Raw genomic sequence first — 24352 nt, forward strand, 5'->3', positions numbered from 1 at the left:
GCGACAACTAAGACCTTTAATGCAAATAAATTAATGTTATAATTACATCACTGTTTACAACATAAGAATCCTCAGGACATAAGTGGGCAATAAGCATACATATCTAAGATTGCACAATGACACACAGGAGAGGGTTAAATTATGAATTTAAAATATCTGATCAAAAACAGGGTTTAAATAAGACAAATCAAATAAGCTCAAGTATACAAGCACATGAGAATTCCTATGCTTTAAAACAACCGTGTGTGTCATTGTTTACTTCCTGGGTGAGATGGCTGTCATCTGCATATTGTGGCATTGACATCTCCATTAAGTGCAAGTATCAGCAGCACACCATCATACAGGATAACCAGTTTGGCCATAACTGCCTCTTTGAGCAGGATGTTAGTTTATCTGGCCGCCACTGTCCGTGTTTAAAGTGGTCACTGAAGAGGACTGAGTCAAGCATGTTTTCTTCCCTTCATCTGAATATCACATCAATGGAAGGGATGAAGGGATTCTGGCCCGAAGAACTGACTGAAACCAGATTATGTACTCATCATCTCTCCTGTTAACTAATCATTACTAATGATGAAATATGGAAATTGTTCCTATGGCTGTTAGCAGAGAATCTGACTGGAGGCTCCAGCCTCACAGGGTCCTTGGACTACTTTCAGGCCAAAGACCCATGTGCATACAACACAGAGATAAAAACAAAAACCACAAAAACAACGACATCCGAGGAACTTTTCTTTTAAAAGAGTAATTTCTTTCTATAAATGTTGACCGTGAAGCAGAGCCGGGTTTCCTGGCCAGCAGCAGTGGTCTATTTCTGCACTTGCACTGAATTAGTCAAGAATGCTGGCGGCTTACTAGAGAATAGAAACACTGTGTTGATGAATGGTGAATTTGATTGGCCATAGCCATTTCATCTTTTGTAATTGTAGATAATTTTACAGTTGGATTGTCCTGAGGGAGGAATGGTCTATTAGTACTCATTATGTGATTGATAAAACATTAAGACTGTGATGGCCCATTTGGCTCTATCGCTACCAGTTTTAGTGTTTTGTTTTTTTTCAGTCTCGGTATTTTGTTGTTGTAGTCACTTGGAGGACACGGCTGCGGTAGAACGGGGTGACTGGCACCGTGGAATGTCAAGTGGAATGGCGGCTCTTTCATGACTTGAAGACAGGTGACAGTGACTGGATAGACTGGGATGACGCTGAGCTGGCTTCTCTGGCCCTTGCTGCTAGCTTCTGTCTCAGGACTCTGATGTCCTTCATCAGCTCTCTTTCTCTGCTGTCGAGCTGGGCCCGGCCTCGGTCCAGAGGAACTGAGAAAATACGAAAATGAAAATCCTCAACATCTACTTCTCTTTTGCTGCAGAACCTCACTGAAAACATAGAAGGTCATTTTCAGTGAAATCATTCATCCAAATGTCTCAAGCAAATAAATGAGAGATGAATATGTCAAGTAAGAGATTAAACGTAACTCTTATGTTAACAGTTTTATGTTTAACAGTTCGCAAGTAAGCAGTGTACATGTAACCCATAGATGTCGGCCAGTGTTTTGAATAGCATTAGCGTGTGGCTAAAATGTCTAATTCAACGCTGGTTTAAGCCGGAGAATATACTCACAACTAGTGGAGATGCTCTCTGAAGGCGACGGGCTATTGAGACAAATCATGTTGGTTCCTGTCTGCCTTGGGGTGGCAGTAGGGATCACAGACACTGTTGGGCCAGTAGCAGCAACAGTAATACCAGTCTGAGCAGGACTAGTATTAGCTGCACCATTAACAGTAGTTACAGCTGTGGATATACTGGGCAGTCCTCTAGTTGAGTGTGGTGACCTCATAGTTATCCGTCTTTGGACGCCTGACAGAAAGCAAATCACTGTTAGTTACGATATGACATAGACAGAAGTAGCGCTGATCTCTTGGGAGGTCAGAACAGGGCCAGCTACTGAACTGCTAGTAGGGATTCAGACCCGTGCTCAAAGACACTTCAGCAAGGGGCAGATCAACTAGGTCAGCAGGTCCAGTGTATGTCTGTGTGTGTGTTACCTGTACAAGCTGAGGGCAAGGGCTGGCTCTGCTCTTGTAACTGGGCCCTGGCCATCATCACTTCATCCCACTGGCAAGAGACAGAAACAGCATACATTCACTTAAGGAATAAAATGGTGTTTTGGCAAATACTTTTTTTAATCACTCTATCTGTTACTGAGTAGTTTCACCTTGGCGCCTTTTACCACGTTGACATGCCTAATTGGATATTGTTAGTTGACTAAATAACTTGTAATCCCTCAATTCAGCTTTTCAAATAACCACTGTTTATAATATCAAAACTGTTTTCAGTCAGTAGTAAACTAAAGTCATGACATAAAATCTTTTTTTTTAAATCTGTGCCATAATGTTTGAACTGTAACAGTGTAAATGTAAAAGCAAATCCACCATAAAGCACGGATTGTAAACCGAAGAGTCACACACTCATACTCTTTTATCTTACCTTTCTCCCCTCTACACTTCTCATGGTGTTGACCAGTCTTTCCTCCTGTGCGAGGGTCTGTCTGTGGAGTTGGGCCAGCCTCTGTCTTTTCACCTCTTGCTCCATTTCTACGTGTTCCAGGCGCTCTGCCACCTCTCTCTGCCAGTCTGCATCCAAGCCCAGTTGGCATGCCTCGGCCAGCGATTCCTCCAGGGCCTGTGTTGGTATGTTTGTGCAGAAATGGGTAGAATGACAGAAAAATACACCACAGGGTACTTTGTACTGGTGCATCAGTATCACAGGCTGGCATACGCAAACGTTGTTATACCAGCCGGTGATGACTGACTCAGTTTGAATTTACTTTATAGACCTTCAGAAGTACCTTCACCGTGTACCTGCTATAGCTAAAGTGCAAGTTTGATAGATAACCAGGCATGTGCATTGTAAGAGGAGCGCATGTTACATTTGGTGCGCTGCAGCAAATGCCATCAAGCCTAACCTAGGTGTGCTAATGGGTACGCCTGATGCACATGTTACATTATTTCACCGCAGCACATTAGCTCAGTGGGTTAAGTAGCTGCCCTTGAACCAAAATGTTGCTGGTCTGAGCCATGACCGTGCCATTTTCCATGACATTGTTTTAAGGAAGCAACGTAAGATAATTTACAAGCATAAATAATATACTTTTGATAAAAAAACGTAGTCCCTACAAATGAAGATATCAGAGAGAAGTAATACATGTGAAGCAGATACAAGCAAAGAATCCACAATGCTATTTTTAGAGGGAGATAAATAATCTGGGCACAAAACGCTTTAAAAAGATTTCTATGCAGGTTTGGTGTGAAGGAGAAACATCATCAGACTTGGTTAAAATATTAAGTGAATGGGAAGGAACTTTTTCTGGTCACTTCTCAAGAAAGTATGAAAACTTTGATGACAAATTTTATGAAAATATATTTTGTATGAGGAGGGAAGATGTAAAGCACCACCCTCATACTGAGGATTTTTTTAAGCTTTTGGAATAGATCAGTTTTCTAATGAAGTGTTGAAATATCCCAAAATGTTTGATTCGTTGTATTGTTTGCTGAAAACATGTTTCAATCATAACATGGTGCCCTCAAGTTGGTCTAGATTAATTATAACTCCTATTCCAAAATCCCCAAAAGATGACCTGAATGTGCCATTAAATTATTGGGGCATTTATCTACTGAGCCCTGTACATAAACAGTATTCCTCCATCTTGAATAATAGATTAGTACAATTTTTAGAGCAGAACAGCCTGCTAGAAGAGGAGCAACATGGTTTTTGAAAGGGAAGAGCCTGTATAGATCATATTTATACAGTATCTACAGTGGTTAGCAAAATATTGAAATACAATAAGCCCACATTTTCTTGTTTGAGTGATTTTCAAAACGTGTTTGATTTTGTAGACCATGATCTCCTGAAATGTAAGCTTTGCCAAATAGGGGGCAACACTTTAGATTACAGCCCACAATGTACGGCGTAATTACTCCATAGCTGCAGTGTAATAGAATGAATGAAAGAATGAACGAAAGCCACTTTATTTGACATCATATTCTTACAACGAATTGTATTCTTACAGTGAATGTGTTCTCTGCATTTAACCCACCCTATTGTATAGGAGCAGTGGGCAGCTGCAGCACCCGGGGACCAACAGACAGGAGTATTAACCCTAACATGCATGATGGGAGGAAACTGGAGCACCCGGAGGAAACCCACGCAGACATGGGGAGAACATGCAAACTCCACACAGAAAGGACCTGGGATGGCCTGGGGTTCGAACCCAGGACCTTCTTGCTGTGAGGCAACAAACAGTGCTAACCACTGAGCCACCATGCTGCCCAATATTTTGTATTACCGGTGTACAGGTACAGTATGTACCAATACCCATATGTAGGTACTGGGGAACAAGATGTGAAGTTATGGAATAAGGGGGTAACAATTTGGGATCTTACAAAGAACTTATACTGTAGTTATTTTTTAACTACTGGGTACCTATTCTATTATTACAGGGTACAATATGGCCATAAGACTGCTTCAGAGGCTGTCCTGTTTTAGATTATGTGTCAGGAATATGGGGTTACAAAAGGTTTCAGGAAAAACGAACGTGTCCATAATTGGCAATTCGATTCTTTTTGGGACATCATAAATTCCTGTTTTGTCAGTTAATGGAAATATGGGGTGGGACTCCTGTGAAGTAGGCCAGCATGGTGAGCCTGTGGAACAGGCTGCTGGGTTTACCAACCAAGAGGGTCACTAGTGAAATGTTTTATTGGGACGTCTGTCGGAGGTGAATAGGCATCTGAAATATTTGATTTACTAGAGCAGCGTGGACGAGGAACTTTATCTCAAAAAAAAAAAGGCAGAAGAAATCTGGCAAAAGGCAAAATTGAGAACTTAATGTTTATTTATGAAAGATACAAAAATATATGAAAAATATGTCAAGTATAATTTTTCTACAAGTCAGAGGTCACTCTGTGCACATTTAAGATGTGGTATAGTGTGGGCGTCTGGCATAGTGGTCTATTCCGTTGCCTAATAACATGGGGATCGCCGGTTCGAATCCCCATGTTACCGCCGGCTTGGTCGGGCGTCCGTACATACACAATTGGCCGTGTCTGCGGGTGGGAAGCTGGATGTGAGTATGTGTCCTGGTCGCTGCATTAGCACCTCCTCTGGTCGGTCGGGGCACCTGTTGGGGGGGGACTGGGGGGAATAGCGTGATCTTCCCATGCGCTACGTCCCCCTGGCAAAACTCCTCACTGTCAGGAGAAAAGAAGCGGCTGGCGACTTCACATGTATAAGGGGAGGCATGTAGTAGTCTGCAGCCCTCCCTGGATTGACAGAGGGGGTGGAGTAGCGACACGGAGGAGTGGGGTAATTGGCCAAATACAATTGGGGAGAAAATCCCACCCACCCCCAAAAAATAAATAAATAAACAAAAAAAGATGTGGTGTACTACCACTATATATTGAAAGTGGAAGATACAGAGGTGTGACTGAAGATGAAAGAATTTGTGAATATTGTGCGCTGAATGTGGTAAATGAAATTCATTTCATTCTACGCTGTCCTTTTTATCATGACTTAGTATGGTAAACATTGTTTAAAAAAGTTCATGTCCCTGATTTAGATTTGATAGGTATTGAGAATGGAGGTTCAACAGAAGACCTTTCTGATAATGTTTTTGCTTTTTCGGAATATTTTTCTAAAGCATGGGATAGCAGAAGAAAAGTAACATGATAGGTCAGTTCCTCAGACTCTAATTTATAATTTACATATGGATTGCAGACTATTGGTTTATGAACTGGCTCAAATATACAGTGTTTGGCACTAATAGATGCAGATATATACGTATTTTGTCTTGCTTGGATGTGCGTATTGTATCTTGTGCCTAGGCTAGGGGGCTGTGTTTGTGTGTTTGTTTATTATTTGTTATTCCATTGTAGGATATCTCCTGGAGCGGTACTTGTGGGAGGTTTATGTTTGGATAATATTGATGAATTGTGTTGTTAGATGATGGTGGGTCAACATGCAGAATGTTTGGTTTGTTGTCAGTTAATATGTCTGAATAATTCCATGAGGGATGGGTCATGTAAATGACCAGACACAAAAATAAAATAAAATAAAAACATTCATTCACTCATTCCAATTGCTGGTGAATTTCCCCAGTGGGGTCAATAAGGTTTTACCCTCTGATGTATGACAAAATATGTAAACTTCATGTATAGTGTTTATGTCCATGTGCGAGTTGCCAGGGCTGGTTTGTTCAAGGCTGTTAATTGTAGCATTTGGAAAATGATACGGACGAGGTTTGGACCAACGACCTCTTCATTTGAAAGCAGCTGACTAACCGCTGAGCAAATGTGCTGCAGCACGCTAAATGTAACATGTGCTCAACTTAAAATGCCTACCTATACACACGCCTAGATTAGGTGTGTAGGCGTTTGCTGCAGTGCACCAAATGTCACATACGCTCCACTTACAACACATACCTATAAGCACATCCAGCCCCCCCCCAAATTGTACAGCCAATTACCCTACTCTTCACATCCTGCTTCCCACCCGCAGACACGGCCAATTGGGTCTGTAGAGACACCCAACCAAGCCGGAGGTAATGCGGGGATTCGAACCGCCGACCCCCATGTTGATAGGCAACAGAATAGACCGCTATGCTACCTGGGTGCCCACATCTAGTTATCTATCAAAGTGTAAGGTGTAGTGTGCATATGAGATTACATGTACAGGTAGGCGTGGTCTATATCAGGTGTTACATGTACAGGTAGGTGTGGCCTATATCAGGTGTTACATGTACAGGTATGTGTGGCTTATATCAGGTGATACATGTACAGGTAGGTGTGGCCTATATCAGGTGTTACATGCACAGGTAGGTGTGGCCTATATCAGGTTTTGCGTACATTACGTGCACGTGCCTTCTCAATACATATGAATGCCACAAGTATATGAAATGACCACTGCCAGCGTGACACCTACATCACATGTGTGTAACGCCTGTGTCTCCATTGTGAGTCCATGTAAATTGTGGGCGTGCGTTCAAAGGTTTGGTCAGATCTTAGAGGTAAGTGCTAGGTGCTAGTGAGGCGTTTGACATTAATTTGCTGGCTCATATTATGCCCCATTGTGTGTGTGTGTGTGTGTGTGTGTGTGTGTGTGTGTGTGTGCGAGAGAGACCAACCTGCAGGTTTATTTCTGTATTGTGCAGCCCTGTTCTGTAGCCCTCCTCCTCTCTCTCCGCCCTTTGCATCCTCATCTCCACCTCCTCCTGAACCTCCCGACTCATTTGCTCCTGCTCCTTCAGCAGTTCCTATGGAAAACAGATGGAAAAGAAGACTTTTTATTAGTTTTAGGGACACTGAAAAATATTCAATAGCAGGGATCTTTCTAGATAGACTGCTTCATCAGGTCATGCCTCACGGCTGGAAAACTAACTGTCTCTAAGTTTGTTAGCATGAACCTTTTATCAGCTGTTATGATTTATATCTTACACTGGGTACCAACAACTAGAACACAATGAACCACTAAAAGGATGGAATGACTACACTGAGTTATGAAAGGACAAGGGAGCCACAGAGAAAAGAAAGAAGGGAGGAAGGGATAATGACAAGGAAGCAAAGCACAAGGAAAGAGAGGACAGAGGGAAGGAATCAGGGAAGAAGGGGAGGGAGGAAGGACATTTGTTACCTGTTCAAAGAGTTTCCTTTGAGCCTCCAGCTCCATCTGTCTGACTTCGAGATCCTCAATAGCAGCAGCTGTCTCTCGTCCACGAAGATCCATCTATAATTGAGTGTGATGACATGGTCATATGATTCTGTCAAGAAGCTGGGAATTACAGCTTTTCTAATTCTCTCTGACCCATTTAGAAATACAGGGAGAACATGACTTTGGAATTTAAAAAGTCATTAAAAACATGGCTGTATAACTCGAGAGCTGTGTAAGCTGCTGCTGGTCTTTGTATGTGGAGAAGACACGGACACAGATACACACAAACACATTTTATTTGTGGGCACCTTTCAGAGCACTCAAGGACACCATTTCCAACATTTCCATAACCTAAACATTAAAATTCTTTCTCAGAATGCTATCAGAAAATCTCCAAACAAACTGATGGCCTGATTCCAATAAGTATGCATGAACAGTGAAATATAGTGATTGAAATGTATTGGAAGGCCAACACATTAGCCTGGGAGGCACAGAACTCCTTTGAGAACCAGTAAATGACGGGTATAGATCTCATGCTAGTATAAAGGAGAACCCTGAGGTTGTCAGACAAGGGCTTTCAGTCTTTCCTAAGATTAGAATAAGTTCAATGGGGGAATCAGGATTCTGAATCAGTGGCCATTTTTAAAAAGCCACTCAAGACCCACTTGTAGTCACTTATATACAATGCCACTGCATCTTATGCTAGTTTTATTTCTGTGTAAGTTGTCTATTTTTCAGTTTATAGACTTCAAATTTAAATTCCTCACTGAATGTCTTTATATTCTTTTGTGTTTTTATTGACTGTCCCATGTTTTTTTTAATATTACATAATTTAGTATCTAGTATTTGAATATGTACTTTGAAGCATTTTTAATCATGTTTTAAAAAAGCTGCTTTATCAGTAAAGCTTTACCTGCTTACCTTTCTACTAATCTCCTCATCTAGTTTTTGTATCTGTGAGGCTCTGAGGTCCAGCTGGTGTTTGAGAAAGCGTCTTCTGGAAGCATCCAACAGCTGTATCTCCTTCTCCTTCAGCTCTCTCTTCATGGCTGCCAATCTTGGGAGGACAGAACGATGCCATCACCGAAGAGACAACAGCGACCATCTTAGAAATTTACCTGCGGGATGTGTAAGTGGGTGTCTGTGTGTTTTATTTACTTGGTCCTCTGTTGCGTTAGTTTTTCCTCCTCTTGTGCCAGAACGTGTCTGCGTTGCTCCTCTGCCTGCTGCAGCAGCTCCTATCGAAATTAGATTACATTCAGTTCAAATTCAGTTCGGTTAGCTTCATCTCAGTTTGACAGATTTCACTAAAATTAAAACTCACTACAACTGATTTCAGCTAAACACAGTTCGGGTCATGTTGAACGAGGTTGCGTTATTATAAAGAATAGAGGATAGAATACTAGCGGTGTTTTTTTTTTTTAATCTACAGGTAATTTCTATATCCAAGAACAACGATGCAAATATATGACACCATAAACCTCATCTGTACCTGTTGTACATAATAGGCCTCCTCTTCAGCTTCGCGACGCACGCAATCTGCACGAAGCTCGGAGAGTGCTTGTCTGTTAAGTGGAACGACAGACACACAAAGGGTTAGAGAAACACATACCAGATGCACTGAAAGTGAAAGACAGACAGTCTGACAAACACACAGAAACACAGTCTACATAGAGTTCTGATAACAGGGAGAAATAGCGTGACATGCGGCAGAGATTTGCTCATCCGCGGAGGGGTAGACATTTGAGCCCAGTCCTCCGTGTAAAGATACACACAAACCTCTCTCTCTTAAGTATATTAACCCTCACCGTACCATATTTTCTCTCTTTCAGCTCTGATATTTTATCTCGCGCAATGTATGTTACTCATAACAAATGATATATTATGATAATTGTATGTATTCCTATAATAACATTATGATTATCCATACATTTTCTAAAATCTCACCTCTCCCGGAGATACTCCATCTCTTGCTGTTGTATCCTCTCCCTCTCTCTGCTCTGGTATTCCACTACGGATGCTGGGTATTGGTTGAAGACGGGGTACTGCCCCTTGGTCAGTGGAGAAAAATCGGATAGGATGGCCTTGGGGTGAATGTTTGCTGGTGTGCTTCCCATCAGGCGATAGGCCTCCTTTATCATGGCTCCCATGTCCAGGTTGTTACGATGGTGAAAGAAATACTAAGGAGAGCAGAGAATTGGGAGGAGGAGACAAATAAAGTTAAAAAAGAAAATATAGTTTAAAAAAAAGAACACGGTAGAAAAGGAGGGGAAAGTAGGCTAGAGTGAAGGCAGCCAGTGATTAAATAGGCCTAGGTCTTGAACTTGGCATTCATATTCAGTAGATAACGGGGGAAAAGGTCAAAGAACATAGCATCATTTTATTTATTTTAAATCAGCACTGGAATATTTATTTGTACCAACCAAATCGTAAAAAATGTCAGTAGTTGTCAAGAGATGAACTGGTCAAGGTCAATGGGACAAGTTTACATAAACAAAAACTGTGGTCTGCAAACTTTTAGAATTGATTCCATCATATTCTGCATTTTTATGCCTTGACTGTATCCCGCTCATGTGCTATTTATACCTCCTCTACACTCGTCATAGGTCAATTCAAATTATGGTAACTGTTGTAAAGTAACTTTATCAAACCCGATTCACCCCTTAGGTCTGATGATGCTGTTTGATGGATCTTGCTTTACCATAATCCTTCTAGCTGGATGCATGCCCCTGCCTTGATCCTCACCTATGTGTTTAGACTTTCTGCTTGGAATTCATAATTGAAATTAAGAAGAATGGAGAGGAAAAGAGACAAGACAGTAAGACCAGAGGGGGATTGTACCTCAAAGTCCTGTTTGTGGGAGCAGAGAAGTAAGGGTGCACGGCAGCAAGTGACATAGGCCACACAGGCCATGAGCAGGAAAGCTGGGTGGTTGGAGAAAACGTTGTCAAAGAGCTGGAGCCACTCATCACGGGTCAGCACCTCCGAGAACAACGTCTCCAGCAGAGGCCAGATGTACAGCTGGGATCAAGGGACACACAATGACTTTTTTTTTGTGCTATCCACAACTTTGTAAAAGTGGGAACTTCCCATTACACGACAGCCTCTCAGACCACTAGGCTGTCCTGCCACTCCAGTTACAGTATTTGCGTTTCTGTACCATTACCTGTGAGGTGATTCCACAGTCCACCAGGTGTTGCAACAGCTCCTTGTCATGATGAGCTAGAACATTCTCTGCCATGCTTAAAATGTTCAGTGGAGGGTTGGGGAAATATTCAAACCAATGCTGGCACCAGTTCACTGGGGAAGAGAAGATATGAGTTAGAGAAAGAGAGAGAGTTGGGCTCATACAGCTGAGGTTGAATAACTCAACTTTCAGTTCATTCAAATCTAAATATTAATTAAAATTGCGCTCCCATACTAATGAGTCCTAATTCTGAGTTATTTCTTTTTAAATTGGGTGTAAAAAAAGATTTCACAACATTTTTGGTTCGCTGAAACCAATGCTGTTCAAATCTACTTACTGAGATGCATACAAAGTAGCATTAGATGATGAACCTATGACACTGGAATTATTGCCTAGTCAAACCCACTTGTTAAGAATTAGGCCTCTGGTTTAATCAAGGCAGAAGAGTTTGTAATAACGCTTAACAAAATGTCCCAAAATCAAATATTTTCAGGTCACACCCATGTTTCCAACCACCATGTTTTGCAAAATGATTCAACCCCTAGAAGTATAAACAGATTTGCTGAATATTTCAGATCTTTTCAAGATTTCTCAATACTAAAACTCTTATGGTTACTAGGTTTAGACTTCACTCTTTGTACAACATGGAACCAGTAATTGTTGTTGACATTTCCTACCTATGATGGTAGCCATTCCATGCTCTACCAATTAAACTAAAACTGACAGTGGAAAGGTATTCTTTAATGGGAAGCTGTTAAAACCAATAGCCTTGTATTTCCTGTGCACTTCAGAAAATGTGCGTTCATACTTGTTAGTAAGCTGTACCTACGACACTGGCCACGACCTCAAAGCAAAGCAGTGGGTTGTTCTGGAACAGCTTGACAAAAGGGAAAGTCAACAGGGGAAGGTACTCTGTCTCTCCAAAGATGGCTGCCCAGTGTGCTAAGGCAGATAATACTCTGTGGGGAGAGAGATATAGGATTGTTGTCTTTTTAGGATAGGAAAAAAGAAGAGAAGAGAATAAAGGAAGCAAATCAGACATACGTATGTAAGAAAAGGAAATAAAGAAAGGCAAAAAGTAGAAGACAAACTATTACTAATACTTTCGGCTGCTCCCATAAGGGGTTACCACAGCGGATCACCCGTTTCCATCTGTTCCTGTCCTCTGCATCTTCCTCTGTCACTCCAGTCACCTGCATGTCCTCTCTCACCACATCCATAAACCTCTTCTTTGGCCTTCCTCTTTTCCTCTTCCCTGGCAGCTCCATCTTCAGCATCCTTCTCCCAATATACCCAGCATCTCTCCTCCACACGTCCAAACCATCTCAATCTCGCTTCTTTGCTTTGTCTCCAAACCGTCCAACCTGAGCTGTCCCTCTAATATAATCACTCCTAATCCTGTCCTTCTTCATTACTCCAATGAAAATCTTAATATTTTCAAATCTGTCACCTCCAGCTTCACCTTCTGTCTTTTCGTCAGTGCCACGGTCTCTAAACCATAAAACATAGCTGGTCTCACTACCATCTTGAAAACCTTCCCTTTAACACTTACTGGTGCCCCTCTGTCACAAATCACTCCCAACACTCTTCTCCACCCAGTACCCCCTGCCTACACTCTCTTCTTCACCTCTCTCCTGCACTCCCCGTTACTTTGAACAGTTGATCCCAAGTACACTGCTCAAAAAAATAAAGGGAACACATAAGCAATGCAATGTAGCTCCAAGTCAATCACACTTTTGAGATATCAACCTGTCCAGTTAGGAAGCAACACTGATTTGTGAATCAATTTCACCTGTTGGTAAATTGTCTAATTTCCACCAGGTGGAAATTAGACAATTTGCAAGACAACCCCTATAAAAGGAATGGATTTGCAGGTGGTGGCCACAGACCATTTGCCTGTCCTCATCTTTTCTGGCCGATCTTTGGTTAGTTTTTCATTTTGCTAGTGCCCTCACCACTAGAGGTGGCATTAGGCGGTATCTGCAACCTGCAGAAGTTGCTCAGGTAGTGCAGCTCATCCAGGATGGCACATCAATGCGTGCTGTGGCAAGAAGATTTGATGTGTCTCCCAGCACAGTGTCCAGAGCATGGAGGAGGTACCAGGAGACAGGCCAGTACACCAGGAGACGTGGAGGGGGCCGCAGGAGGACAACAACCCCGCAGCAGGACCGCTATCTGGTCCTTTGTGCAAGGAGGAACAGGAGGAGCACTGCCGGAGCCCTACAAAACGACCTTCAACAGGCCACTAATGTGCAGGTTTCTGCTCAAACAGTGAGAAACAGAATGCATGAGGATGGTATGAGGGCCCGACGTCCACAATTGGGGCCTGTGCTCACAGCCCAACACCGTGCAGCCCGATTGACCTTTGCCAGAGAACATCTTGGTTGGCAGATTCGCCATTGGCGCCCTGTGCTCTTCACAGATGAGAGCAGGTTCACACTGAACACATGTGACAGAAGTGAGAGAGTCTGGAGACGCTGTGGAGAACGTTCTGCTGCCTGCAACATCCTCCAGCATGACCGGTTTGGCAGTGGGTCAGTGATGGTCTGGGGAGGCATATCCTTGGAGGGCCGCACAGACCTCTACGTGCTAGCCAGAGGTACCATGACTGCCATTAGGTACCGGGATGAGATCCTCAGACCCATTGTCAGACCATATGCTGGTGCAGTGGGCCCTGGGTTCCTGCTCATGCATGACAATGCTCGTCCTCATGTGGCCAGAGTGTGTCAGCAGTTCCTGTATGTCGAGGGCATTGATGCTATGGACTGGCCTGCACGTTCCCCAGACCTGAATCCAATCGAGCACCTCTGGGACATCATGTCTCGTACCATCCGCCAACGCGATGTCGCACCACAGACTGTCCAGGAGTTGACCGATGCCCTGATCCAGGTTTGGGAGGAGATCCCTCAGGAGACCATCCGTCGTCTCATCAGGAGCATGCCCAGATGTTGTAGGGAGTGCATACAGGCACGTGGAGGCCACACACACTACTGAGCCTCATTTTGAATCGTCTTGAAGAATTTCCACAGAAGTTGGATCAGCCTATGTTCTCATTTTCCACTTTGATTTTGAGTATGATTCTGAATCCAGACCTTAATGGGCTAATGATTTTGATTTCCATTGATCATTCTTAGGTTATTTTGCTCTAAACACATTCCTCTGTCTAATAAATAAAGATTTTCAGCTGAAATATTTCATTCATCGAGGTCTATATTGTGTTTTTAGGTGTTCCCTTTATTTTTTTGAGCAGTATATTTAAACTCATATGCCTTCGTCACCTCTACTCCTTGCATCCTCACCATTCCACTGTCCTCCCTCTCATTCATGCATATGTATTCTGTCTTGCTCCTACTGACTTTCATTCCTCTTTTCTCCACCTCTCCAGGCTCTCCTCAACCTGCACCTTACTCTCGCTACAGATCACAATGTCATCTACGAACTTCATAGTCCACGGAGACTCCTGCCTGATCTCGTCCGTCAACCTGTCCATCACCTTTGCAGACAAGAAAGGGCTCAGAGCTGATCCTTGATGTAATCCCACCTCCACCTTGAATCCATCTGTCATTCCAACTGCACACCTCACTACTGTCACTGCCCTCATACACATCCTGCACCATTCCTACAAACATATTTCTCTGCCACTCTGACTTCCTCATACAAAAGGTAGAAGACAAACTGATACACAAAATTTCTCTAATACTGTTACAGGAATGTATCTGTTGTGATCTGCTTTAAAATGTTTTAAAAGATTTTTACATCATACACTTATTTGCTGCTGAATGACTGAGTTGGGTGTGTGTACAGTATGTGTATGCTAATGAGCTTCAAGACCTCTGCAGTCCTCTCTGCAGCTTGTGGCTTTTGATAGGATATTTGTCATGTAGGATGAGGTAGGCGGAGTGCAAGCCTTTATCAGTCAGACTACTGTAGGCTGCATGGTTCTCTGGGAGACACAACAAAGATCGCCACACAAACATCCTGCAAAACACACACACACACACACACACACACACACACACACAAAACGAAAAACAATAAAAGACAAAAAGAACAGCAGCTGTCACTTATGAGGGAAAATGCCAACAAAATGCTCACAAATTAGTGTGAAAAGAACATTAATATACCAAGCATTACATTTCAGCAGCACATTCTTTCAAATATGTCACTTGCGATTTTCAGTTATCTTTAGTTGGGTCCCCTGAAATTGGTTTCCCCCTCTCCGTTTGGTCTCATTTAGAATTAGCTTCATTTTTGTGGGTAATCATTTACTGACAGTTGGATGCTCATTGCAGTGTTGTAGTCGAGTCACTAAACCTCAAGCCCGAGTCGAGTCTCAAGTCCCCAGTGTTCGAGTCCAAGTCCCTAAAGAAGAGTCCGAGTCAAGTCCCCATTACCTGGGTCCGAGTCCGAGTCATCAAGGTTGGGTCCGAGTCGAGTTCGAGTTAGGCATCTTAGCACTAACTGTTACTGAACATGAGGGTATGCACGTGAATCCGCATGTAGGTGGAACACACGTGCCTGCCCTTGCACGAAATTGAATAATGTTACGGAATTAATATAGCTATTAATATCTTATACCAAATTATTAGGGCCTATTACAAAAAAACTAACAAATACAAAAAAAACCAGTCTTTATCAATTAACAAGTCTGAGTCCTCATCTCCAACTTCTGAGTCCGAATGCAGTCAATGCTCGAGTCCAAGTCCAAGTCCGAGTCATCAGTGCTCAAGTCCAAGTCGAGTCATGAGTCCTGAGAATCAGGACTTGAGTCAGACTCAAGTCTGAGTCCTGGACTCGAGTACTACAACACTGGCTCATAGGATTTTATAACAAAGATCCTCCCTCTTCAGAATCCATCTATTCTTACCTGTATTTAGCTGGGTATTCTCCAAAGGCCTTCAGTAGAGCCACTAGTCTCTTCTTATTCAGACCACCTGGCAGTTCATTCTGTTTAGAGACAAACACAAAACCTAAACATTTAGATATTCATGGCATTTAATCATAGGAAGGCAAGTGCTTAGTGCTTAAGAGTGTTTGTGTGTGTTTATATTTACTTGGTCCCTCTTCAATAATAAACAGCAGATAGTCCAAAAACCTTTGGTGTGTATTTCCATGTATATAGTTAAGTTGTTTGTATACGCCTGTATGTGAATGTGTTTGGGTGTGTCAAATTCAAGGAGAAGGGGAGGGATTTTTTTCCCCTCACATCTTGTCATAAGTCAGGGTGAAGCTTCACCTTTTCCCTATTTCCAGTAGATAATTCCTTTCCCTTCCAGCTCCTCTAAAACCATCACCTGGTTTTAACTATTATTTTTGTATTCATGTTCTCCCTCAAACTCAACACTACAACAGCTGATTTGACTAATTAATACACCTTCATTCAGATTGCTCATTTCATCCCCCTGCATAAGGGTGGTGAGAGGAGTGATCCAAATAACTACAGACCAATATCCAAATCGTCCTGTTTAGCTAAAGTCCCTTGTAAATTGTCAACTTAAGGAACTTCTCACCACAAACTCTGTTCTGAGTCCACATCAATCCGTGTTCAGGCCTTTGCACAGCGCTATTTCTGCCATTACTTTGATTGTGAATGACATTGTTAATGCCTTCGATAAGAAAAAACATTGTGCTGCCATCTTTGTGGACCACACCAAGGCACTTGACACTGTTGATCATTGCTTTCTTTACATATTTTAAGTAATGTTGGTTTTAGTTCTGGTGCATATACATGGTTCCTGAATAACCTATCTGATTGGCAGCAGTCAGTGAGCTCGGGAACTGTTTCAGAGTTTTTACTGATAACTAAGGGTGTTCCACAAGGTTCAATTCTGGGTCAGGTTCTTTTTACAAATTTATATTAATAATATTTTTTCATCTTTATCTAATTGCCATGCAAATTTATATGCGGATGATACAATATTGTATTGTATTGCTGACTCTGCTCAGCTAGCTGTGGAGAACCTTCAAATTCCTTTGACATTCTCCAAGCTGCACTTAATGACCTTTAATAACTTGTATTGAATGCACATAAAAACTAAGCTCATGTTATTCTCTAGGGCTAGAGGTAATAGTTGCAAAAACTTTTATATCTCCACTGTACAAAGGATCCATTATTGAGAGTTACAGAATATAAATACCTTGGTATTTGGACTGATGAGAAATTCATATTCAAAGTTTATATGGACAATCTTGTCAACAAATTACAACAAATAATTGGTATAGAAATAGAACTAATTTTCCTATGCTTTGTAGGAAAAGGATTGTTGAAGCCGTTTTTTTCTCTGTTATGAATTATGGTGATGTGATTTATAGGCATGCCTCTGCTTCTACTGTTTATCATTCTGCCCTTAGGTTTATTACTAGTGATGTTTATAGTAGCACTCATCATTGTATCCTGTATGATAAAGTTGGGTGGTCTTCTCTGTCTGTGAGGTGTGATAGGCATATGTATTTGTTTATCTACAAGGCCCTTATTGGGAAGCTGTCATCTTATATCACATATATGCTAGTTTAGTCCTCTGGACCACATCAAACTCAGTCTAATGACTGGCTTTCACTGCAAGTCCCTCGAGTTTGTACTGAGCTTGGAAGATCTGCTTTCGGTTTCTATGCTCCAACCACCTGGAACTCTTTTACAATGCAGCCTAAAAATTAATGATTTGGTAACCCTTGGTCAATTTAAATCTACAATTACAAACCATTCAGCTTCTGTTTGTACTTGTTTTAATTGATTTGTTTTTGTATCTTGTATGTATCTTTTATTAACTATACTTATATACTTGTTTTAATTGATTGTTTTCTTTTATCTTGTATCTTTTATTATTTCTTATCTTTCTAAGTCATTTTAAACTGCTACTTGACATCACTGTAAATGAGGGCCAACCCTCAATGATTTTTCGAGTTTAAATAAAGGCAATAAGAATTAGTGTGATCAGCTGGTTTAGTATTGCAATGAAAATTCACATGTTGTTCCATGGCACATGATTGAGTACCACTGTCCGTTGGTATGCAAACAGCAAGTAGTTTTATGACTTTAATGTATATATGTGTGTGTGCATGCAAGTGCCCCGTACTTTGATACTTACATATAGATGCAGGCAGTCTGAGGATATCTGTGCTTTTACATATTCATATGTGTGTGTGTGTGTGTGTGTGTGTGTGTGTGTGTGTGTGTGTGTGTGAATCTTACCTCTTTGTCGTCTGCTGGAGACCCATAGAGTGGTCTGAGGACCTTGGCCTGTGTCCGCCTACCAGAGGTTCTAGCTGGTCTCTGAATGACCTCTGACTTAACCTTTACCCTCAGGTAAGAGGGGTAAGGATCGACTTCACCACCTGAGACTAATGTTACCTGAGGAGGAGGGGGCTGGGACAACAGGGAGAGAATGGAGAGCTTCATGTGTGGCTGATGAAGGGACAACAATAACTGATTAAACCATGAGCACCAAGTATAACATTGCCTCACCAAGCCTTAGCTGGGGCTTAGAAAAATGACAAAACCCAGACACATGATGCCACAAAATACATATAATGACTGAGAACTCTCCACCTTATTAGCCTCCTGTGTGACTTTCTGAATGCTGTAGACATTAATACTGCCGTTGTCCATGACGGCCACAACATGGCGTCCATTAGGACTAATTGCCACCACGGTGATAGCGTCATCATGGGAACCGATGTGGAAGAGCAGTTTGCATGTATGAATGCTGATGAAACGCATCATGCCTTCCTGACTGAGTACACCTAGAATCTGCTGAGACAAAAGTATCACTCAGAAAAATATTATGACACACAACCGACAACACCTTAAGATGTCACTAGTCTACAGGGACACACAGACATAAACACACATGCAGAAATGCATAACACTTCTCCCCATGACTAAATCCATTACAACTTTGGGATGAACCACAATAACACACAAGCACACATAGGTGCAAGGATGCTGAGAAATAACACATGGGGCATCCAAGACAGAGGGTATTAAATCAGACCATAAAACACACAGATACAATCCCCACCGCATAGCAGGAGAGGAAGGGGTGGGGGCAAGGAAAGGAAAGGAGAAGAAAAGAGATGGGATGAGAACTTAAAAGAAAGAAAAGGAAAAGAAAGCCCCAGACAAGTGAAGTCCACCAGTGGTGTTTGCATACCTGGCTGGCTCCCCCATCAAAGCTGTCAGGCAGGAATTCCAGTTGTCTAACAGTTCTGACCTTGGCCGGCATCTGAATCACTTTGACCAGCTGTTTGCTTTCCAGACACCACAGATGGAGCAGGTTGGAACGCCCAGCTGCAGCAAGACTCTTACCATCCCTGTTAAATGACGACATAAGTGACACTAATGTTACAGTAAGAGTAAACATGAATGGAAATCCGCAACTGTCAAATGACAGCAGACCTCGGTTGTAACTTTACTGATCACTTCAAGATTGAGAAACTTTCAATTAAAAGACTGCCCCATTGGACTGTGCTGAAGCCCTGTGAGAAGATTCAGTAAAGTGGTAAGTTTTTCAATACTGAAGCAATCAGTGACAATTTTGTGTGTATGATTCTCAATGATGTCTGACAACGTTTTAATGAAGTCTGGGTTAAAAAAAAAAAAGAGGAGAATTTATCCTTTAATAATGGTCACAGATTTATGCTCGTCACACTGTGAAATGCTATTGTTTTACTAGAGTACAAATACTAATCAGAATCAGGATACTTTATTCATCCCCGAGGGAAATTGGGTCAGGAAGACAGGAAACACCCAGATGTTATGAGATTAGGGATGTCATCATGATAAACCCCAAAAAGATCACGCTACAGCAAAACGTTATGTAGTCAGTCAGATAGTTACTTTAAGGGGTACAGGTCTGGCAGACCCACCTTGTGACAGCAAAGGCCTTATAGCAGATTCTGGGCCCATCCCCAGGGACGGGTAGTTGGTATTTACAGAAGAGCGTTTCGCTCTCCCAGGCGAAGATGGAGTCATCGCTGAAACAGCTGAGGATGGTGTTACTGAGAGGTAGGAAATATACCTGCAACAACAACAACAGTGTTACTCCACATCAAAAGCAGTATAACAACACATTTACAGCGTGAATTACATATATTTTCTGAAAGCATGATTTTCAAGAACCCCCCCCCCCTTGTGAAGTCTGTACGTGGTACCACTATTGTACCACGTGTCTTTCATTATGTCTCCTGTCTTACCTTCTGTATGCCCACAGACTGTTTGATGTTAAGCTTCCGCTTCCTCTGGAAGGTGTCAAGGTCCCAGAGCTGGGCCGTGTCAGAGGAGGTAGTGATGGCATAGCGGCCTGAACTGTGGACAGAGATAGATGAAACCGCTCCCTCGTGACCCCGCATCCAACTGACTTGCTCCTTTGTATCTAGTCAAAGAAAGAAAAGAGGGGGAAAAAAAAGAAAGAAATGAAAATATATGATTTCTAGTTAAATTCATTAAGCTGTGAAGGGAATTAGAGGAATTGCTGACTGTGTTGCAGACGGAGCTGTGAACGAAGATGGTCCTGTGTCAGCTGTTAAGAGTTAAGACAAACAGAGACTACAGAATCTGATTGGTTTTTGCCATGCAAGTGAAAGCATCAGACAGTTAAAGATTAAATGGGGAAAGCAAGAAAAATGGAAGAAAGAAAACAAAGTGTAACTTCTCCCTAAGATTTGAGCCTAAATCCACCCACTGCATAATTTTGAAAAATGCTAAAAAGTGGTCTGGGGGGCATCTGGGTACTGTAGTGGTCTATTCCATTGCCTACCAACACAGGGATCGCCAGTTCAAAATCCCCATGTTACCTCCTGGCTTGGTCGGGCGTCCGTACATACACAATTGGCCGAGTCTGTGGGTGGGAAGCTGGATGTGGGCATGTGTCATGGTCGCTGCACTAGCGCCTCCTGTGGTCAGTCAGGGTGCCTGTTTGGGGGGGAGGGGGAACTGGGGGGAATAGCGTGATCCTCCCACGCGCTACGTCCCTCTGACGAAACTCCTCACTGTCAGGTGAAAAGAAGCGGCTGGCGCCTCCACATGTATTGGAGGAGGCATGTGGTAGTCTGCAGCCCTCCCCGGATCGGCAGAGGGGGTGGAGGAACAACCTGGACAGCTCGGAAGAGTGGGGTAATTGGCTGGGTAAAATTGGGGAGAAAAAAAAAATTGGGCTAGGAGCTGAGAGAGTAGCGGGTGGTGGGGGGGGGGGCATGATTGTTTGAGGCAGGAGTAGCTGGAGAGATCCATGAGAAGGGCCCTGCGCACGTCCAGAGTCACCGCCACACACCACCAAGGTCCCCTCCACCAGCCTGCCTTCCAGCACGGCATCAGACTCTGCCCCGCAAGACGCCCTGACCACCGTGATGCAGATGTGCTGCAGAGGGAAGGGGTAGTTGGGTCGCTCACCACTGATTAGAGGGCATTAACTTTTTTTTTTCTTTAAATGACGTAGCTAAGTCCTAACTGGTCGACTCTATGTCAGCATTGGCCTTGCAAGGTTCAGGGCTGATTTCAAACAGTAGATGGCGTTTTGAGCCATTTTCAACCCATGAAATGCCGATTTTTATAAATTTGGTAAGAAATTTCAATATTAACACCAACACTGATGTTTTTCATCACCGTACAGTCACATCATTCAGTTTACAGCTCAAAAAATATGTTTAAGTGTTTAATACCTCTTTAAAGATAGAAGCAAAAAGTAAAAAAACAAAAAACAAAAACAAACCCCAAAAACCTGTAGCACATTTGAACTGATTTCCCTGGTGATCTATAAAATTAAGAACAAGTAATACTGCCTTCTGCCTAGAGAAATAGGAGTTACAGACCTCATTAAAACACCAACACAGCTAACACTAAAGGTCTGTCATGCTTTTTTTTTTTGGTGGGATGTAACTGCATCAATCATAAAAAGCAGATCAAAATCAAATAGGATTTTGGTCCGATTCAAAACATATTTTGAATAAACTTCAAATAAATTAAGATTTGTGTGGCTGTACATTAAGGAAATATGTCATGGTCCTGAAGGCATAAACTGTTGTCCCACTGTATTGTATTGAAGTCCAGTAAGAAGATTAATTGATTTAACGAGGTCTGAATTGATAAAAGTGAACTTGCTGTGGAAGTTAGTATGAATAAGAAGGAAGGGCAGCACGTCCTAAAGCTTTTCAGAGGTTTTCATGGAACCTTCAACTCCATGAACTGCTTGTACCCTAGCAGTAAACAAAGCTTTCAAATGGTCTTTACATTTACTCATTTAACAGGCGCTTTTATCAGAGTTCTTTAGAAGAGAGTCTGCAACTTGTAGTTAAATAAAAATTTTACCAACTGGCAACATAGAGCGCTACACAGTAATAATATCATCGTCAAGAGTACAGGTCAAGTCGAATGCCTTTAGTGACCTTATAGCATCAAGAGGCGAAGAATAGGGGAATCAAAGTATCAAGTAGATGTACATTACCACAAGTCAGAAAACAGGCAAATTAATTTATCAGTGCAAGTACAAAAAGGGCTCAGTAGTAATGGTATTTATCAGTCAAAACTAAAGTTTTTTAGAGAGAGTAAGTTTGGCTTCCTGTGGCTTTTGTTCTTATTTCTATTTCTTATTTTATCTTTATTTCTATTTGTTTCTGTTCTATTTTCTTATCTTGTATCTTGTTAGTTTTTAGTTATTAGAGCGTGAGTGTCTGAAATAGAACCCAATTTCCCCTCGGGGATGAATAAAGTATTCTGATTCTGTGTAGAGATGACTACCATACCTTTGTCAAAGCATTTGACAGAATAGTCGGCCAGGGCCACAAGGAATTCTGTGGTCCTGCGGAGGTTAAAAGCCAGCGCAGTACAGGCTTGACCCGTCTTCTGTACCAGACGAAACCTGCCTCATAAAAAAGACACAGGAAGACAAAAAGATCTATAAGAAAACATATTGACAGTACACTTGATGGAATGTATAAAGACAGGAGTGGAGTTTCAAGGAAACATGAATTGATTAGCGTCAATTGGAAACACAAGGACAGCACTGGACAATAATCGTTTGAATGATGGCTGTGTTCGTGTTTCCTCACGTGGCCTGATCATGGTTCACATACACCAATCCAAGAGAAAGAAAGAATTGTTTTGGTTTTTCTGACAGGGAATGTATCACTGATCACCTGTTTCTGCTGATGTCAAAGATGTAGATGTTGCCATGGTGATCACCAGCCAGGAAGGAATCTCCAGTGGTGTCAAAAGCCAAGTGGAGGAAACGCACTGTTTTCTGCTGGACAGTACGGACCACTGTCACCACGACACTGAGAAAGACAAAGCCAGAAATGAAGTCAATTTTATTTGTATGACCCATCATCACAAATTACAAATTTGCCTCAGTAGGCTTGAAGAGTTACAGTTACAACATTTAAGAATAAATGTAAAGACAATTGTAATGACAGTTATAATAGGCATCACTGAAGGAAATCATCAACCACAGATGCGGTATCACACGGAGCTCAACTCCTACTTAAATGGTTAAATAATTGTGCCATTTCCATAAAATCTTCATGAACAAGCTCATAACGAGCTCATCCCTTCATTTTAACATGGCTGTCTGGCAAACAACACCCTAAGATTGCAGTTTGAATGTAATAAACTATATAAAAATATTGTACAAATACTTTACCACCGACTGAAACTAAGGTTTGGATGAGGAATGACACATTCAACAGGTGAATGTCGGCAGCTGGAATTTAGCAAAGTTATGAGATATTCTAGACTCAATTTATAAGAGTCACTCAATATACATATGAATGCAGCAATAGCTTGATTACGCAAATGGACAACTGTTTACCTGTAACAAGTGCACAAACAGCAAAACTGATTTCTGACCTACCCTTTGCCCAACGATGGTTTTCGATGCCATATTTTCCCTTCCTCTTTGTTTCCTATGTCTGTCACCTGCATTCTGGAAGAAGTCTAGAAAAATATATCACGGGTGATAAAACTCCTAAAATCGATGCCGCTATATTAGGAAATCCGTATGTCGGTACAGCGTTCGCTCCACGCCAGCAGCCTATAGTGTGGCGGAATAAACAGCGCGAAATTTGAAAAAGCAAGTTACAACTCGTGATCCGGGCGATTCCAAATAATTAAACAAAAAGTTAAGGACCATTTTACCCAACTCAAAACAACTGTTTTTATATTCAGAAAAAAAGACAAACTGATGTTTTGCTAAAGAGTCGGGGGGGGGAGTTTTCCTTTTCTCTCTCTCTCTCTCTCTCTCTCTCTCTCTCTCTCTCTCTCTCTCTCTCTCTCTCTCTCTCTCTCTCTCTCTCTCTCTCTCTCTCTCTCTCTCTCTCTCTCTCTCTCTCTCCAGGGCGGTTACTTTGTCGACTAAAGATGACGTCGTGTAGGTAAACAGAGGCATGCATTATGGGTGCTGTAGTTTGAAATACCTCCGATTCAGTGACGATCCCAGTTGCGGTTAGATCGAACAAGATTCTGGTTAATTTATCC

The 24352-nt window shown here is 42.1% G+C and overlaps 1 protein-coding gene across 1 annotated transcript; it reads right to left on the bottom strand.

The window, feature by feature from the left end:
- tbc1d31 (TBC1 domain family, member 31) lies at window positions 1-24029 on the bottom strand. The gene is made up of 23 exons (XM_056286141.1): window positions 23730-24029; window positions 23017-23154; window positions 22624-22739; window positions 20080-20258; window positions 19753-19904; window positions 19038-19197; window positions 18434-18634; window positions 18077-18250; window positions 15755-15834; window positions 14719-14865; window positions 11713-11846; window positions 10867-11000; window positions 10542-10721; window positions 9648-9880; window positions 9193-9265; window positions 8859-8938; window positions 8622-8757; window positions 7683-7775; window positions 7177-7305; window positions 2484-2678; window positions 2042-2111; window positions 1617-1853; window positions 1-1312 (listed from the first exon to the last, which is right to left on the bottom strand). The coding sequence occupies exons 1-23, from the start codon at window positions 23798-23800 to the stop codon at window positions 1155-1157; spliced, it is 3270 nt and encodes a 1089-aa protein (XP_056142116.1). The 5' UTR covers window positions 23801-24029; the 3' UTR covers window positions 1-1154.
- Window positions 24030-24352: the final 323 nt, after the last annotated feature.

The sequence above is a fragment of the Lampris incognitus genome, chromosome 9, assembly GCF_029633865.1.
Source record: "Lampris incognitus isolate fLamInc1 chromosome 9, fLamInc1.hap2, whole genome shotgun sequence".
Taxonomy (NCBI): domain Eukaryota; kingdom Metazoa; phylum Chordata; class Actinopteri; order Lampriformes; family Lampridae; genus Lampris; species Lampris incognitus.

What these genes read in the sequence shown, in the direction of transcription:
- tbc1d31 (XM_056286141.1), bottom strand. Translation starts at nt 23,800, where the DNA reads ATGCAGGTGACAGACATAGGAAACAAAGAGGAAGGGAAAATATGGCAT. An exon ending in TTTGACATCAGCAGAAACAG is followed by an intron (nt 22,740 to 23,016) that starts GTGATCAGTGAT and finishes TTTATGAGGCAG; the next exon opens with GTTTCGTCTGGTACAGAAGA. An exon ending in CTGCAGAGAGGACTGCAGAG is followed by an intron (nt 11,847 to 14,718) that starts GTCTTGAAGCTC and finishes CTCTCCCCACAG; the next exon opens with AGTATTATCTGCCTTAGCAC.